Here is a 19,837-nt window from a genome sequence, read left to right as displayed (position 1 = left end):
CTTATATTTGTTGCAGGATCTGTCTTTTGGTAGGACATAATGAGACTTGGTGTAAGGAGAAGCACAAATCAAGATGGTGCAGGGAGGTGGCGAGGGTGGACTTCGGTTTTGGTTCAGTTTGGGCATTTTAAAATGTCCAGAACAAAATGGGTATCTAGGAGCGAGCTTTACTCCAATGTTCTTAATACGGACAGACCTTTTTCAGATTCCCAATTGTTATTCAAAACTCCTTTTAAGTGGTCACTGATTCTATAACCAACGCTGAAATCAATACTACAAACCGCTCATCGCTTTTTGCATGTTTAACTTGCTGCCTCCTGATAAAGTGGCTGAAGAGCTGACTAAAATGTAGTTTTTTTTATTTTCCCTTTTAACAAACGTTCTGCGGCTGTTGGTATTATTCCCCTGTACCTGGGATAGGTTGTGTTGGATGTAATGACATGACAGCGTAGCTCTTCTCCTAGGGGTTTTCCAGGGGGTTCCTGGCCCTTGTAATGACTGTAAATGCTGGAAGTGAGATCTGAGAGTGATGAGATTTTTTTTTCCAAAACTCGCCATTCCCTCTGAAAAAAAAAACCACAGCTAAAATGTGTTTTATATCACCTTACTGCTGGTTGTACTGCTGTATTATAGCCATGCTACTTTTCTCTGTGTTCTGCATAGGGGCAGGAGAGCAGGAGCCCCTCAGGTCTGTATAGGACACATCATAGCTAGTCTTTACTTAACTTATTCCACTGAAAATCAGAGAGGAAATGTAACAAATGTTTGTTCCTCATGTACAAACACGACAGCTTATGTAATTACAGGCAAATAGACTTAAAGGGGTTGTCCACTACTGGGACAACCCCTTAAACGAAATGTTCGGCCCCCCAATAAAAAAACCCTATATTCACATCCCGTGCCGGCTTAGTTCCAGCGGTGTCAGCACTCGCGGTCCCGGGTCTGTGATGCGGTGGAATGACCTGTGATGCCCGGCGCCCAATCAGTGCTGGCGTCAGTCTGCGCCTTCGTACAAACTGAACATGGAGGATCCCAGATTTCTTCTTCATGTTTAGTTTGTCTGAAGGCCGGGACTCTGACGCCAGCACTGATTGGGCGCCGGGCATCACAGGTCATTCCACCGCATCACAGATCCGGGACCGCGAGTGCTGACACCGCTGGAATGGAGCCGGCATGGGAGGCGAGTACAAGTTGTTTTTTTTGTTTGTTTTTTTTATCAGGGCTGAACGTTTAGTTTTAAGAAGGTGTTAGTGACAACCCCTTTTAATGTTGAAATGCTTGTTTCTGTCAATTTATTTATAGACCTTGAAGTCATTAGTGGGATACCTGCAGAAATCCCTAAACTCCGAAAAGCGGCTAATCGAGAGAGACGACACATAGGTCTTCAGCTGCTTGCACCTTCTGGAGCCATGGTCACCACAGTCAGCTATATAGCTAGAACTAATCACCTGGCTGTAGGATTCTCTGATGGATACCTCTCTTTATGGAACATGAAAACTTTAAGACGAGAGTAAGTAAAGTTTTGTTTATTTTTCCATATTCAAATGCATTACTTCATTCTTAGATACATTTCAAGATTTTCCCTCACGTGGCTGTATTAAGCTTGTTTTATTAGGGAAAATTGTTATTTTTTCTGGCCACACATTATTGTACATAGTAATTTAATATATAACTTTGATTAAAATGTGTATATAATGATTTTTTTCAAAGCTACTGCATATACTCGTGTATAAGCTGACTTTTTCAGCACATTTTTTTTTATGCTGAAAAAAAAAAAACCCTCGGCTTATACTCGAGTATATACTTACATTCTGGCTGTGGGGTGGGAGAGGTTGCGGCGGAAGAGCGGTGCACAGTCGGTAGCCGGCTGCTGCAGCTACCATGTGTGCCTGCTGCTAAAGAAAATTAATATTCACTCTTCTCCACGCCCATGGGGGTGGAGAGGAGTGAATATTCATTTTCTTTAATAGCGCACACTGTCAGTCGCAGCCACTGGCTCCGTTATCCTCTGTGCATGCTATTGGAGCACACCGTATCGCTGAGCTGCTGCAGGAAACAGACTGCTGCGACTGACACTGCGCTATTAAAGAAAATGAATATTCACTCCACTCCACGCCCATAGTCCCGGCGTGGAGAGAAGTGAATATCCCGGCAGCTCACCTCAGCGTCTGAGGGCGCATGGCAGTGGCGTCATGCGCTCATCAGCTGCTGGAAGAACAGGACGCAGCACTGGAGCAGAGGGAAGGTGAGTAGAAGTGTGTTATTTTTTTTCATGTGTGCATTGATGGGGGGCCATGCATACCAGGATTGGGGATGAGGATGATATGCACACCAGGATGGGGAAATTTACCAGTAGCTGCTGCATTTCCCACCCTAGGCTTATACCCAAGTCAATACATTTTCCCAGTTTTTTGTGGTAAACTTCAAGGCTTATATATATATATATATTTTTTTTTATTCTGTCCAAGTTGCATTGAAAGCCAATGGGAGGTGGGAAATGCTTAACCCCTTTACCCCCGAAGTTTGTTTGAACGTTAATCACCAGCGCAATTTTTACAACTCTGACCAGTCTCCCTTTCATGCAATAACTCTGGAACGCTTCAACGGATCCCACTGATTCTGAGATTTGTTTTTTTTCATGACATATTGCAATTTGTGATAGTGGTAACATTTATTTGATATGATTTACGTTTATTTGTGAAAAAATTCGAAATTTGGCGATAACTTAGAAAATTTTGCAATTTTCAAACTTTGAATTTTTATGCCCTTAAATCAGAGAGATGTGTCACACAAAATAGTTAATACATAACATTTCCCACATGTCTACTTTACATCAGCACAATTTTAAAACCAACATTTTTCTTTGTTAGAAGGGTTAAAAGTTGACCAGTGTTTTCTCATTTTTACAACAAAATTTACAAAACTATTTGTTTAGGGACCACATCACATTTGAAGTGACCTTGAGGGGCCTTTATGACAGAAAATACCCAAAAGGGACACCATTCTAAACATTGTACCCCTCAAGGTGCTCAAAACCACATTCAATAGATTTATGAACCCTTCAGGTGCTTCACAGGAATTGTTGGAATGTGGAAGAAAACACTGAACATTCTACTTTAGACCCAATTTTTTTTTTTTCATTTTTGCAAGCGTAACAGGATAAAATGGATCCCAAAGTTTGTTGTGCACTTTCTCCTGAGCACGCAGATACCCCAAATGTGAGGGAAAACCACTGTTTAGGGGCATGGTGGGGCTCGGAAGGAAAGGGGCCCTGACTTGGCTATTTGAATGTAAAATTTTATTTTTACACCAGGACACACCGGAAGCAGAATACTACTGTCAACATTGTTCCTTGCTCGTGCTGATGCATCGGCATGGGATAATGATGAGGGCAGCATTGATCACCCAGCGCTTGGGAACAGCGTTAACTTTACCACTGATTCCCAGGTGCCAGTTCGTGTGCTCCTGATGCGGCACACAGTTGCCACACGTATGTCACACAGGTACACACGGACACGGTTATCTCCGGTACCAGTATTTCCTTTACCGGAAATATCAAGATGCGTGAAACCGGCCTTACTCTGGACTCAGTCTGGCCTCTGTTTAGCTGTGTCCTGTTTTTCAGTCGTTAACAAAACTGTGCCCGACGGCACTTTTATGCACGCCTAATAAAAAGACTGACAATGTTGGATCACAGGCCAGACGGCGTCCACGGTGCCTCCATCTGCCTCATTACAGGGAATCTTCCGCTGGGGGTTCCTTCTGAATCGCATACTTACAAGGAAGCCCTAGCGTAAGCGCTCAGCACAGAGCGCAGGATAAATGTGAGCCGAGCCATACTGCGATCTTTGGGAGGCCGAATGAACAAAGCAGCAGATGAAGAATTGTTTTAATTTTTTACGCCGTTCCTCATGCGGTGTGAGTGATTAGATCGGGTTTTTATGTTTGGTAGCTGTCACACACTAAAAAACATTTTTGTTTTTTTGCATCACTATATTTTGAGAGCTATAAGTTTTCCATATTTTAGCCGACAGTCATGTGACCCCTGACGAAGCTGCTAGTGGGCAGCGATACGCGTGGGTGACCACAACAGGTATACTAACTTTGACCTCTTAATAGCGCATACAGTTATTATATTACACTCTGTATACTTTTGAACTCTATGAGTGCCTGCATAGTAGATGGTTTATGATTAACATTATGATCAGGATGTTTAGGCGATATTATTAGATGTCCTCCTCTTTTGATTGATCCTATTTATGCATCTTGTATTGTATCAATATTCTATATATTACTGCACTTTATAGTCATTCACTATTGAACCTTATGATCATATACTTTTCTATCTTGGGCTATTTATGACTTTCTTTATGGTCACTATGACACATGTCTTGAATGATGACTGATTTTTCTATTCTAGTTAACCTGTTGGTGCATGTGTGGGATATTACGCCCTCACATGGTTTTGCTTTCCTTTTTTAAATGCTTTTAATGTTTTTTGTGTGGTCTAATGTCTTTTTGTCAAACTTCTGTTCAATAAAATGTTATATATTTTTGTAATACAAATATTTGGGTGCCTGGCTCTTTGTACCTGTGGCTCTTTCTCCTTCTTTCCACACCATGGCAATGATGTCACTGGGTCTCCGATTCAAGAGCAGAGCGGCATTTGTTTTTCTGCTCGCTCGCTAAATGCTGCGATCGCAGCATTTAAGGGGTTAAAGTGCTGGGAGCGGTGCGGACACTGCTCCTGGCTCTGGGTTCCAGGTATCAGCTGGCACCCGCCGGCAACCGCGGCTGCACAACTTGTGTGGGCGCGATCGCCGAGAAGTAATAACACTTACCTGGTCCATAAGGTCCAGGGCACAGGGACGTATTATTACGCACAATGTTAGAAAGGGGTTAAAAAATCTGAACATTTTAATGTAATGATTTTGAGAATTTGGAAAAACCAGAATGAGCACCAAAAATGATTTTCACTGCAGGCGCTATGTAGAGCACTTTGATATTTTGCTACAGACTCAATCAAACATCGGACCACAATGATTAAAGCGAACCTGTCAGCAGGATTTAGCCCTTTAAATTAAAGGCATGGCGATAATAGCACTGTGGTGCTGATTACTGATACCTGATGTGAAGGGATCCGCTCAGTGGCTGTTGAATACTCACCTTTATGACGTTTTCAGAAAATGACGTCTTGTGTGCGTCAGAGGCGGTGCATATGCAGTGATGGCTGCGTTGTGGAATTTTATAAAGTATGCGAGTCCCTGAATAATCTGTTACCTGCTTCAGAAATAGAGGAGTCTGGTGTGGAGGGGTGGAGAACCAGAAGACAACCCAGCCCCCACGCCCTGTCCTGAAGCACAAGACACCATTTTATGAAAACTTTATAAGATGAGTAATCAGCAGCCACTGAGCGCATCCCTTCACACCAGGTATCATATTAATCAGCATCGCCGTGCTATTATGGCCATGCCTTTAGTTTATAGGACTAAAATCTGCTGGCAGGTTCTCTTTAACCGGTGTGAAACGTGCTTGCCGGCGCTTAGTGTGGTGGGCTGCATCATGTTTGTACAGGCCGGATATCCAGAAGCCGTGATGTGTTATTATAGCAGCTCTGCATGCAGTTATCATCTGGGATAAATCATAATTGTATGTCGCTTTGTGTAGGACATTTTAATGACTTAATGTGTATATATATATATATATTTTCAGATACCATGTTCAAATTGAAGGGGGCAGAGTTCCTGTTTTCTCCGTCACTTTTCAAGAACCTGAGAATGACCCCCGAAACTGCTGTTACCTTTGGGCTGTTCAAACAAGTCAAAGGTAATTGTTAAAATCCAATTACTAACATTGCATCCTTTCCCCAAATTATTTTACATTTCAAAATTAAGAGTTCTGTATTTTGTCATTTCTTTAGCTCTCCAGTTATGTTCTCATCATAACCTTTTAATCTTTTCTACTATAGTGGTAGAGATTTAAGCTTTCATTTGCTGCAGTTGGCTTTTGGGGACAGAAAACGTTTACCATCAGGACAAATTATGTATGAGGTAAGATGTCTGTATATTTTTATTCTGTATGGTTTGTAATGTAAAGGGGGCATTCTCAAGTTGTCTGTAGAGCACCTCACAGCTCTGAACCCTCCTTACTTCCTTGGTGAGTGCTCCTCCTTGAGTGACACTTCTGGTCAGGAGCTTTGTTTTATTACAACATTCACACTGTCATTGTTTGTTCTGTTACCACTTTATTTACATTATGGATGTATACACATTTGACTGCTTTAGGATCTTCACCCACCTCCAGCTGGTGGTCACTGTTCACTTTCCACTGCATCTCTCCTGTGTCCCTTGCTGTCTTTGGTTATGTTTAAGTCCTTGCATATATTGTGTAGGGATTCATGCTCGGCAGTAGACGACTTTTACACAGGCACTGGATTTTATTTTTTAAAGAAAACAAAACCATAAACACAAAATCCCTAGCCTTGTCCAGGCACTAACTGAACAAAATAGACCTTGGCTACTCATACACGACTCAGCTAGTCCAAGTTTGGTCAAACAAAACTGCTATTGTCCAAAGCAACCACTCATATTTGCAGTTTGGCGCACATGGCCTGTGCAGTCTCTTCTCAGAGTGGAATTCTGGCTTGTCTCTCTCTAACATCTCCAACACAACCCACTCTGCTTAGTCTTCCCCAGCTGACTGACTAAGGTGAACACCTAGCCTGGCTATATGCAGAGAAATCCAGGTGCACTTAATCAGAATCTGTAGGGCTAAGTTTTAACCCTTTGCACCATCTGCCAAAACAGAGCCTATAGGGCTTCAAATTGATTCAAATGTGAGGCTTGATGAGCTGCCACTAGATTCACACTGCCTGAATTACAGACGGCATGAAACATCGTGGTTGTACGATTACAGCCGTGTACACTTTTCACTGGAACCCCGCAGCATTTCAGAGAAAAATTTGTTTGAAAAGCCAGCCATGGACTATAGAAATAGACCTGACAAATCCGGCATGGTCCTTGGCTCACTTGTTCCTGCCCGCTCCAGTTGATTGATTTTGACAGGTCTCCTCCTATGTACACACACATGGTACAGACCTGTCAACCACCTGGAGTGGGGCAGGGAGAGGCTAGACTAGGTATATCTATTCCTATAATATAAATCTATCTATCTATATGTCAATTATTCTTTCTTTATTTTTTTTTACAGAACTTGGAATACTGTGAGGAAAGGTATAACCTGGATCTTTCAGCGAATACCCTATTTTTAAGAGGTCAAACAAACAGCATGAAGTTACTGGGCTGTCAGACTATAGAAAAATTCCATGCTCATAGCGAAAGAGAAGACGGTCTCCATGATGGTTTGTTTTTCTGTATTTTTCTCTTTCATGTCTTTTATTATGTTTGCAAGGCATATACAGAAACTGATCTGAAATTTGACTATGTAGAGTACAACAAAGTCTTATCTCATACATCATTGTTAATCAGAAGCCGACTAGATTAAGTTTCTTCAAATGTAAAATATTTGGACCATCCTGGTCTGTCTGTACACGCTATTGTATACGATCACTTTCAAAAATTGGAAAATCCCTTTAACCCCTTAATTTTGGGGTCTTTAGGACAAATATATATTTTTTTTCATCACATTTTTTGAAGATATAGCTGAATGAGGGCTTGTCTTTTGTGGAATGAATTGTATTTATAGGTGGAAATAGAAAAAATTACAAATGTATGTATTTATGTGTGTATATAAAACACACATATATACATACACTTTGCATTGTTCACCATGCAGCTTCGCATAAATGTTGATATCATTATAGTAATCAGAGATATGGAATGTTTTTCAAAGGATATATATATATTTTTTACACTACAATATTAGTACCCTAAGGGAACTTGAACATAAAATCTCATGATCATATTGTTAACGCACATCGCTACAGTGGATTACCTAATTTATCCCCGTCAACCTATCAAACCCCGACTCTGGCAGTATCTGTTAAACTGTACTGTATGGCAGACCAAAAGGCCATTTTCGGGCTCTTGGTTGCCATAGTCCATTGGCACCGCTGCGCACATTAGAGGTGCTGATGATGGTCTGACAAAGGGAGCGCTCTTTTTTTTTTTGGTCAGATTCTTTGTGTGCTGTTGTCACTATCGGCATATCAGATTGAACTGCTAAACCTGGTGAGAACACATCAGAATCCTGGCTGTGTATATCAATTGAGCTCCTGCTGCTCCGATGCAGAGGCTGTACCGTACAGATCCCTCAAGCAGTGCACAAAGTGACCTGATCATGACGGTTTTATACATCAGTTTGAGTTAAGGAGAGAATGTTTTCAATCCCCAGAAGTACTTTTTTCTACATAATTGAATCTACAGTTAGGTCCATATATATTTGGACAGAGACGACATTTTTCTAATTTTGGTTCTAGACATTACCACAATGAATTTTAAACAAAACAATTCTGATGCAGTTGAAGTTTAGACTTTCAGCTTTCATTTGAGGGTGTCCACATTAAAATTGGATGAAGGGTTTAGGAGTTTCAGCTCCTTAACATGTGCCACCCTGTTTTTAAAGGGACCAAAAGTAATTGGACAATTGACTCCAAGGCTATTTCATGGACAGGTGTGGGCAATCCCTTCGTTATGTCATTCTCAATTAAGCAGATAAAAGGCCTGGAGTTGATTTGAGGTGTAGTGCTTGCATTTGGAAGGTTTTGCTGTGAAGTAAACATGCGGTCAAAGGTGCTCTCCATGCAGGTGAAACAAGCCATCCTTAAGCTGCAAAAACAGGAAAAAAAAACATCCAAGAAATTGCTACAATATTAGGAGTGGCAAAATCGACAGTTTGGTACATCCTGAGAAAGAAAGAAAGCACTGGTGAACTCATCAATGCAAAAAAGACCTGGGCGCCCACGGAAGACAACAGTGGTGGATGATCTTAGAATAATCTCCATGGTGAAGAGAAACCCCTTCACAACAGCCAACCAAGTGAACAACACTCTCCAGGAGGTAGGCGTATCAATATCCAAATCTACCATAAAGAGAAGACTGCATGAAAGTAAATACAGAGGGTTCACTGCACGGTGCAAGCCACTCATAAGCATCAAGAATAAAAAGGCTAGACTGGACTTTGCTAAAAACATCTAAAAAAGCCAGCACAGTTCTGGAATGTTGGACAGATGAAACCAAGATCAACCTCTACCAGCATGATGGAAAGAGAAAAGTATGGTGAAGGCGTGGTACAGCTCATGATCCAAAGCATACCGCATCATCTGTAAAACACGGCGGAGGCAGTGTGATGGCTTGGGCATGCATGGCTGCCAGTGGCACTGGGTCACTAGTGTTTATTGATGATGTGACACAGGACAGAAGTAGCCGAATGAATTCTGATGTATTCAGAGCCATACTGTGTGCTCAGATCCAGCCAAATGCAGCCAAACTGATTGGTCGTCGTTTCATACTACAGATGGACAATGACCCAAAACATAAAGCCAAAGCAACCAAGGAGTTTATTAAAGCAAAGAAGTGGAATATTCTTGAATGGCCAAGTTAGTCACCTGAACTCAACCCAATTGAGCATGCATTTCACTGGTTAAAGACTAAACTTCAGACAGAAAGGCCCACAAACAAACAGCAACTGAAAACCACCGGAGTGAAGGCCTGGCAGAGCATCAAAAAGGAGGAAACACAGCGTCTGGTGAGGTCCATGAGTTCAAGACTTCAGGCAGTCATTGCCAACAAAGGGTTTTCAACCAAGTACTAGAAATGAACATTTTATTTACAATTATTTAATCTGTCCAATTACTTTTGGTCCCTTTAAAAACAGGGTGGCACATGTTAAGGAGCTGAAACTCCTAAACCCTTCATCCAATTTTAATGTGGATACCCTCAAATGAAAGCTGAAAGTCTGAACTTCAACTGCATCTGAATTGTTTTGTTTAAAATTCATTGTGGTAATGTCTAGAACTAAAATTAGAAAAATGTTGTCTCTGTCCAAATATATATATGGACCTAACTGTATGTAACTATATTCCGCAAAAGCATGAAAAAAAAATCTAAATGTTTAAACCTTTTCTGCTGTTTAGTAGATTTACTCTTTCAGAGCACTAGATGCTGTGCATTAGATGAAATTAAAGGGGGTGACCACTGCTGGACAACCTCTTAAAGGGAAACTGTCACCCCCTGGGACTTTTCAGACCTCTAATATGGGCATACAGGTGATAGAAATGTAAATCTATACATACCTGTATGCCTCATATTAGAGGTCTGGTTGGTTTGAAATGTCTTTTTATTCAATCTGTTTACTGATCCTTGGGGGACGGGAAGAAATCCCCGCCTACTTTATGAATTACAATGTCCCCCACACCCACTCCCTTGCCCTGTGACATGCAGTCTAGTCTTCCAAGTCCCGCTCATGCTCACATCACCTTTAACACAAGGCGCACTTTTTTTTTCTCCTAGCTATGTGACTCCCTGGCGTCTGCTCACAAGATCACTGCTGGAAACATAACCGGGAGAAAAAAGTGTGACTCGTGTTAAAGGGAATCTGTGGCCCCCCCGGGTGATATCATACCACTACTATGGCCATACAGGTTATAGAAAAGTAAGGCTATGTGCCCACGATGCAGAAATGCATGCGGATTTTACATGCGTTTTTCCCGCCAGGTAGAAGCATTGTCAAGCGTTTTTGCATGCATTTCTACATGCGGGTTATTAAGCGCTTTTCAAAGCAATTTTAGCATCACTTGGAAAGTGCTTGACAACTTGGTCACACTATATAAATCCATGCAACCGGCATATATAGTGTGACCAAGTAATAGTTAAAAAGGAAAATAAAAATAAATGAATAAAATAAGAATGGTGAAAAGTAAAAAATAAAGATTGTACTTGCCTTCCGATGGCCCGTGGTCTTCTTCTCTGATGTGTCCAGTTTCCCCTGTGTCTCGTGGTGGTGTGAAGGACCTGCGATGACGTCATTGAGTCATGTGACAGGTCACGCGACCGCCGACGTCAGTGGTCGCGTGACCTGTCTCATGACTCAATTACGTCATGTCAGGTCCTCACACCACCGCGAGCCGCCCAACACACCGCACGCATCGCTGAGGAGACCGGGAGGACATCAGAAGGTAAGTATAATCTTTATTTTTTTATTTTAAATTCTTTTTTTTTTTACAGGTACCATTTTACAATTACGCTGCGTGTCCGCAAAATTAATGGACATGCTGCGTATTTTTCCGCATTGATAATCCGCAGCGGAAATTTCCGCACAGCACATGCGGATTATCATTGGGGATCATGGGGCACATATTACCAAGCGTTTTTTAAGCGTTTTCGCTGCGGAAATTCCACGGCAAAAGCTCTTGAAAAACGCATAGTGGGCACGCAGCCTTAATCTATACATACCTGCATGGCCCATAGCTGAGGTCTGATTGCAGAGAAAAGCACTTTAATTAATTATTTTTTCCACAGGCTTGAAGCAAACCCCGCTTATGTGCTTATTATTCCCCTAAATCCCCGCCTCTCTGCTTAATTATCATATCCCCCCACTCCCCTGCATGTCACAGGACCCTGTGTGGTGCACTGTGCTCCCTGACTTCCGGGCATGCGCAGAGGGCCGCTCACATAGAGCGCGCTTTGCTTCATCCCGGCCTCGACTCTCCGTGCACTGTGCTGCAGGGTTCTATTGCGCAGGCGCCGGGAGTCACCGTCACTTTCCGGCACCTGCGCAATAGAAACCTGCAGCGCAGAGCACAGGTAGACGGGCCTGGATGAAGCAAAGCGCGCTCTATGTGAGCGGCCCTCTGCGCATGCCCGGAAGTCAGGGAGCACAGTGCACGTCACAGGGTCTGTCACAGGGCCCTGTGACGTGCAGGGGAGGGGGGATATGATAATTAAGCAGAGAGGCGGGGATTTGAAGGAATAATAAGCACACAGGCGGGGATTGCTAGGCGTCTCCCGGACACCAAGCCTATGGAAAAAAGAATTGATTAAAGTCCTTTATGCCCAGAGGTCTGATATCGCCCAGGGGGGTGACACATTCCCTTTAAAGGTGAGGTGAGCTTGCGCGGGACCTGGAAGATGAGACTGCACGTCACATGCAGGGGAGTGGGGTTGGGTAACATTGTAATTCACAAAGTAGGCGGGGATTTCTTCACCCCAAGCATCAGTATACGGATTGAATAAAAAGACATTTTAAATCAACTAGACCTCTACTCTGGGCCATAGCGGTAGGTATATATTTACATTTCTATCACCTGTATGCCAATATTAGAGGTCAGATAAGGGCCAGGGGGTGACAGATTCCCTTTAATAATGGACCAAGTTGCTATCTAAATTAATAATGGTGAAAAAAAGCAATATGATGTTGCTCTTCTGTTTTTAGCCTTCTGTTCCCCGCTTGTCTCTTAACATACAAATATCCCATAATTGCTGCCGTGGTCATGTGACATTTGTTCATGCCAGGAGATCGGCAGAGTACACAGGGCTGAGGGCAGAGGTGCAACGCCGACAGATTGGTAAATCCAACATGGTAAGCTAAACCTCCGACTCCACAGCACGGCCTCACTACTGAGCGTGTACATAAAGTGCAGCACAGATTCATCTCACCTAAGCAGAGACCCTTACATCAGGAACAGAACAGACATTTATAGGACATTTCATAACTTTCCCAAATTCTTAGGAAAACATTTACAGCACATCCTGCATTATACTACTGTACCCAATTTATTATATATTTTCAGAGTCGGTCCATTTTATACCGACTCCACCTAAATGGAGACCGACTCCACAGCCCTGGTTACATTTATTAAATCAGTAAGGTGACTGAGGTTGAGACGTCAGTGGAGTAGCTGTATAGAGCTACTATATATGCATATGTGCTAATCAAACTGCCCTGCAGTTACGCAATGTGGCACTTAGCAGTGGTATTTTTGTGCCAGACATCCATATAACTGATTTGTGAGCTACAGTGTATAGTTTGATGGATAGATATATTTGTGTGTATGTATGTGTGTGTGTATATAAATTAACACATGTGGAATTATATACTTAACAAAAAAGTGTGAAACAACTGAAAATATGTCTTATATTCTAGGTTCTTCAAAGTAGCCACCTTTTGCTTTGATGACTGCTTTGCACACTCTTGGCATTCTCTTGATGAGCTTCAAGAGGTAGTCACCGGAAATGGTCTTCCAACAATCTTGAAGGAGTTCCCAGAGATGCTTAGCACTTGTTGGCCCTTTTGCCTTCACTCTGCGGTCCAGCTCACCCCAAACCATCTCGATTGGGTTCAGGTCTGGTGACTGTGGAGGCCAGGTCATCTGGCGTAGCACCCCATCACTCTCCTTCTTGGTCAAATAGCCCTTACACAGCCTGGAGGTGTGTTTGGGGTCATTGTCCTGTTGACAAAATAAATGATTGTCCAACTAAATGCAAACCGGATGGAATAGCATGCCGCTGCAAGATGCTGTGGTAGCCATGCTGGTTCAGTATGCCTTCAATTTTGAATAAATCCCCAACAGTGTCACCAGCAAAGCACCCCCACACCGTCACACCACCTCCATGCTTCACGGTGGGAACCAGGCATGTAGAGTCCATTCGTTCACCTTTTCTGCGTCGCACAAAGACACGGTGGTTGGAACCAAAGATCTCAAATTTGGACTCCTCAGACCAAGCACAGATTTCCACTGGTCTAATGTCCATTCCTTGTGTTCTTTAGCCCAAACAAGTCTCTTCTGCTTGTTGCCTGTCCTTAGCAGTGGTTTCCTAGCAGCTATTTTACTATGAAGGCCTGCTGCACAAAGTCTCCTCTTAACAGTTGTTGAAGAGATGTATCTGCTGCTAGAACTCTGTGTGGCATTGACCTGGTCTCTAATCTGAGCTGCTGTTAACATGCGATTTCTGAGGCTGGTGACTCAGATAAACTGATCCTCAGAAGCAGAGGTGACTCTTGGTCTTCCTTTACTGGGGCAGTCCTCATGTGAGCCAGTTTCTTTGTAGCGCTTGATGGTTTTTGCAACTGCACTTGGGGACACTTTCAAAGTTTTCCCAATTTTTCGCACTGACTGACCTTCATTTCTTAAAGTAATGATGGCCACTCGTTTTTCTTCGCTGCTTTTTTCTTGCCATAATACAAATTCTAATAGTCTATTCAGTAGGACTATCAGCTGTGTATCCACCAGACTTCTGCACAACACAACTGATGGTCCCAACCCCATTAATAAGGCAAGAAATCCCACTTATTAAACCTGACAGGGCACACCTGTGAATTGAAAACCATTTCCGGTGACTACCTCTTGAAGCTCATCAAGAGAATGCCAAGAGTGTGCAAAGCAGTCATCATAGCAAAAGGTGGCTACTTTGAAGAACCTAGAATATAAGACATATTTTCAGTTGTTTCACACTTTTTTGTTAAGTATATAATTCCACATGTGTTAATTCATAGTTTTGATGCCTTCAGTGTGAATGTACAATTTTCATAGTCATGAAAATACATAAAAATCATTAAATGAGAAGGTGTGTCCAAACGTTTGGTCTGTACTGTATATATAATATATGTATGTGTGTATGTATATATATATCTATATCTCTATCCATATGTATATTTGTCACAGGGCCCTGTGATGTGCAGGGGAGGGGGGGATATGATAACTAAACAGAGGCGGGGATTTAGGGGAATAATAAGCACATAGGCAGGGATTTCTTGACATTCTACAGGAACGGGGAAGGAGACAGTAGGTTGGGGGTGGTTGCAGTAGCTTTGGTGTTGAGGTTGCAGCAAGCAAGGTCATGGCAGGCTGTAAGCTTGTTTGAAGAGATGGGTTTTCAGGTTCCGTCTGAAGGATCCAAATGTGGAGGCTAATCAGACGTGTTGAGGCACAGAATTCCATAGGATGGGGAGAAATCTTGGAGGCGATTGGGTGAGGAACGAATTAGTGTGTAGGAGAGGAGGTGGCCTTTGGAGGACTGGAGATTACGTGAGGAAATATATCGGGAGATTAGTTGAGATGTACAGAGAGGAAAGGTTATGGATGGCTTTGTAGGTCAGTGTTTGTAGTTTGAACTGGATATTCTGCGCAATTGGGGGCCAGTGAAGAGATTTGCAAAGGGGGGTAGCGGAGGAGTAGCGATGCGAGAGATGAACCAGTCACGCAGCAGAGTTGAGGATGGACTGGAGGGGTGTGAGAGTGGTAGCAGGTAGGCCACAGAGGAGCATGCTGTTGTTGTCGAGGCGGGAGATGATGAGGGCATGCACAACCAGTTTAGTAGATGGAGGGATTCTGGAAATTTTTGAGCTGCAGGCAACAAGAGGTGGCGAGAGCTTGGATATGGGGTTTGAAGGACAGGGAAGATTCAAGGGTTACTCCGAGGCAGCGGATTGCCGGTACTGGGGAAAGTGTGGCGTCATTTATTGTGATAGAAATATCAGGTGGGGAAGATACGCAAGATGGGGGAAAGATGAGTTCAGTTTTGTCCACATTGAGCTTTAGGAAGCAAGAGGAGAAAAGGAGGATATGGCTGATAGACATGCTGGAATTCTGGACAGCAGAGCGGTGACATCTGTGCCAGAGAGGTAGATCTGGGTGTCATCAGCGTACAAATGGTATTGGAAGCAGTGAGATTTTGAGCTGTCCCAGGCCAAGTGTATAGATTGAGAAGCGTAGTGGTCCTAGGACAGAGCCTTGAGAGACTCCCAGAGTGGGGGCGGGATGAGGAGGTAGCGTGGGAGATGCTAAATGTGCGGTTAAAAAGGTATGAGGAGATCCAAGATAGGGCAAGTTTTTGATGCCAAAGGAAGAGAGGATCTGTAGTAGGACTGGCAGTGGTCTACTGTGTCAAAGGCTGAGGACAGGTCAAGAAGGAGAACAGAATTGTCAGCTTTGGCTGTAAGTAATTAGTAATTTTGGTAAGGGCAGTTTCGGTGGAATGGTGTGGGTGGAAGCCAGATTGTTAGTTGTCGAAGAGGGTTAGATGAAAAGTGAGAGGAAAGTTCAGCGTGAACGTGTTGCACAAGGCTTTTGGAGGCAAATGGGAGCAACGATATAGGGCGGTAGCTAGACAAGGCGGTTGGGTCGAGGGATGGCTTTTTGAGGATGGGCATGATTGTGGAATGCATGAAGGCAGCGGGGAAGGTACCAGAAGTTAGTGATTGGCTGAAGAGATGGGTAAGGGATGGGATGAGTGTGGGGAATGAGTGTCGAGGGCGACCGAGTCAATAGCTGATGTGAGAATGGCATTGTAGAAAGCAGTGGCGTTGACGGTGTCGTGGAGTGAGGATATGGATATCAGTGGTAGAATAGAGTCAGAGAGTGTACGAGTGTCTAGATGTGCATGGTTTCTGCGGGGGTGTGCTAGTTGCTGGGCATGGGTGGCAGGTGAGGAGAACTGGGATGAGAGAGTATATGGTGGTCAGATAAGGGTAAGGGGGAGGTTTTGAGGTTAGATCGGGAGCAGAGTCGGATGAAGGTGAGGTCTAGTGTGTGTCCGTCTGTGTGGGTAGCTCAGGAGGACGAAGTCCAAAGGATGAAGTAAGCGACAGGAGTTTAGATGCTGTTGACTGGCGAATGTCAGTGGGGATGTTGAAATCACCCATGTTGATTGTGGGAATGTCAGCAGAGAGAAAGTAAAGAAGCCAAGAGGAGAATTGGTCAATAAAGGCAGTGACCGGGCTCTCAGGTCGGTATGACAGCCACTTGGAGGGAGAGTAGATGCGGACAGAGTGGACTTCAAAAGAAGGGAGGGTAGAGGTGGGATAGGGATAAAGGTGTAGTTGGTAGAAAGGAAAAGACCTACTCCTCCACCATGTCTGTTACCAGGGCGAGGAGTGTGGGTGAAGTGGAGCCCACTATAACACAGCGCAGCAGGGGAGACAGTGTTGGCGTGTGTCAACCATGTCTCTGTGATGCCCAGGAAGGAGAGATGGGCCTCTCTGAGAGGTAAAGAGGTCGTGGACAAAATAGAGCTTGTTGCAGACAGAGTGGGCGTTCCAAAGTGCTCCAGAGAGAGGGAGCAGGGGGGTGGGCGTTAGGGGCACGGGTTTTATTTGGGAGAGGTTGCGGTAGTTTGCAGTTGGTTGGAAGCGATAGGAGGAGGAATTGGTGGGAGTTGTGAATTATGGGGCTCCAGGATTGGGAGAAGGAGAGTGTCCGGCTTGTTTTATGTTTATAGATAGATCTGAGGTTGAGGAGCAGGTGTGCAGATGAGGTCAGGTGAGGGGGTAAGCGGGAAGGAGAGATTATTATTTGGTTAGAGAGTGCTGGGGTTTGGGGGATAGTGAAGGAGAGTAAGGATTAGTGGTGCAAAGACAGCAAGGGCGTATGTAAGCATAATGAAGGTTTAAGTGTGAATGAGAGAGAGAAACTAAGCACAATTAGTAAATAGTTACTCCTACCTTCTGGCCTATTTCCGGCTTATTTCAGATTAAGACCCTTAAGCACGACCCTTCAGAGCCAGACCCATCTTTATCTAGAAGTTTCATCTCTACCCAATGTGGGTTTGCGTTTTTTTTTTTATTTATTGGGATTCGCCCTTTTATGATTCAGAATAAGATGTTTAGATTTTTTCCAACCGCTTCAATTAAGTGCTTATGACCTGCTATTAAAGGGAATCTGACATCTGATACTTGCTGCCCAATCTGAGGGTGGCATGATTCAGGCAGTGGCTGAGATCAGTTAGTGGATTGGGCATGAAGTGTCAGATGTCAGGTTCACTGTAAAGCGCTTGCACGTACTGTGTGTGTTCGGCTACTGCTGCTAGACTGCATTTGTGGCCGGTTCCTTTGGCAATAAGCTGTAAACAATAAAAAAAGAAAATTTTTAAGTAACCTGTCGCCATGAAAATGCAGTCCTATCTGCAGGCATCATGTTATTGAGGAGGAGGAGGAACAGATTAGATTGATATATAGTTTTGTGGAAAAAAAAAAATTCAGTATAAGCTGTTTTCATCACCTAAATCTGTTCTTTCTGAGACTTTCAGTCCAGTGGGCAGTCCTGTCAATGATTGACATCTATCACTGTAAGTACACTTGTACAGAGAAAGTTGTCAATCACTGATAGGACCGCCAACTGGACAGAAAATCTCAAAAGGCAGAGGTTTGTGATGAAAATACGGGTTATACGGACCTTTTTTTCAGTAAACTATAGATCAATCTAATTTGATTTTCCTTCTCAATAACATGATGCCTGCAGATAGGACTGCATTTTCATGGTGACAGGTTCCCTTTAATATCAGGAGAACAGATGCAAATTTTAATGAAAAGTAACTGCAACAGTGATTATGTATTTTATCAAATGCAACATATGTAATATTTTATGTAAGATTCACTTCTACGTCATTAAAAACACATGCAATAGAACATCTAAATAGGTTTTGTGATACTAACACACAAGGTTTCCAATCCAGTTAAAATGTATTACTTTTATACTGCAGTTAAAAGGATTGTTCACCACTCGGGGAAACCCCCTCCTCAATCCCTATGTTTTCCCCTTGTAAAATAATACATATACTCACCTCTGTTGCCGGTGCTGTTCCCGAGGTGTCGACACGGGGTCTCCCAGGGCTCGCATAACATTGTCATACGATCCTTGCGGCCAATCAGCGCTTGCTTCACTCTGCCCTATGGGTGTTATTTTACTGGGCCAAACAAGGATTGAGATGGGGTTGTCCAAGTAGTGGACAACCCATTTAAAGACCGCGTCTGTCTGAAAATGCAGTACTTTATATGCATGTACTTTGTGGAGTTTTAAAATCTTCTAATAAAAATTGTGACCTGCAGGTTAAAACTTATTTCAAGATTTGTCAATGAAATGGAAATCCCTCTAGGGTATTATTATAGACTGCAAATAATGTTTTTGTACATATTTCTAGCAATATGATTTCTTTTCAGTTACATCGCCTGATACCAGCGTGTCAATATTTAGCTGGCAAGTTAATACGTATGGACAAAATAAGCCTTCAATTTACATGGGAGTGTTTGATATAAATCGTTGGTCTCAAGCACAGATGCCGGATTCTTTAAGGTAAGATTTTTTTTTTTGTGGGAGAGGAGAGTAATGGCATTCCTTTCATTGTATACTCCAATTATTTTCTTTCTCTCACAGGCCTGGTCAGTTTCTTAGAAACTGTTCATATGTTGCATTTTGGTCTCTTGAAGCCTTGACAAACATGACTGATGACACCATCTTTGATGTTCTTGTACATGAACGTAGTTTGAGTAGAGGTGTTCCGCCTGCATATCCACCACCAGAACAGTTCTACTTTCCAAGCACCTATAATTTTGGTAATGATTATTTTTAATTATTATTGATGGCCTTGAATAGTAAATTAATTTATATATATTTTTTCCTATATAAATTAGACCTATTTTAATATAATAATGTTTATGTACCCCTCCTGCTACAGTTTGACCCTGTGATAGTACTTGCTCTGGCATTATTACGGCACCCTGATTTTGTGCCATTATTAGTCATTGTTCGCTTCTGGGATTTGAACTGAAAGCTGTCTAGAAGCCAGTGCAGTAGCCATTGAGCTATACACTGAATAAATCTAGGCGTTCTATTAGGTTATATGATTTTCAGTACAAACCAGTCTGCAACTCATTGGGACTTTCACACATACCTCCTCCAAGCCAAATATAAATGATGTGTGACTTTGATATGTGATTCTGATATCTGACTTTCTTCAAACATCAGAATCACAGTGACTTTTAGACACCTCGGGTATTTTCATGGTTGATCTCATAAGCCAAGAAAAACTTCTTTCATCAATTGAGTGAATAGCTCAATGGTAAGTGCACTGGCTTCTGGACAAAGTTTTGGGTTCAAGTCCCAGCG

General features: G+C 42.9%; 1 protein-coding gene across 1 annotated transcript in view; it reads left to right on the top strand.

Moving 5' to 3' along the window:
- Window positions 1-19,837, top strand: part of LOC141273762 (protein ELYS-like) — a 113,517-nt gene that overhangs the window by 10,547 nt on the left and 83,133 nt on the right. The window contains exons 5-10 of the mRNA XM_073686100.1: window positions 1,303-1,510; window positions 5,713-5,826; window positions 5,969-6,050; window positions 7,210-7,360; window positions 18,892-19,024; window positions 19,106-19,284. Coding sequence (XP_073542201.1) covers window positions 1,303-1,510; window positions 5,713-5,826; window positions 5,969-6,050; window positions 7,210-7,360; window positions 18,892-19,024; window positions 19,106-19,284 — 867 coding nt within the window. The remainder of the gene's footprint in view (window positions 1-1,302; window positions 1,511-5,712; window positions 5,827-5,968; window positions 6,051-7,209; window positions 7,361-18,891; window positions 19,025-19,105; window positions 19,285-19,837) is intronic.

Source organism: Phyllobates terribilis, unplaced genomic scaffold, assembly GCF_046119375.1.
Source record: "Phyllobates terribilis strain yellow unplaced genomic scaffold, ASM4611937v1 Scaffold_5__5_contigs__length_657084704, whole genome shotgun sequence".
NCBI classification, from domain to species: domain Eukaryota; kingdom Metazoa; phylum Chordata; class Amphibia; order Anura; family Dendrobatidae; genus Phyllobates; species Phyllobates terribilis.
This window is presented reverse-complemented; position numbering and strand designations above follow the sequence as displayed.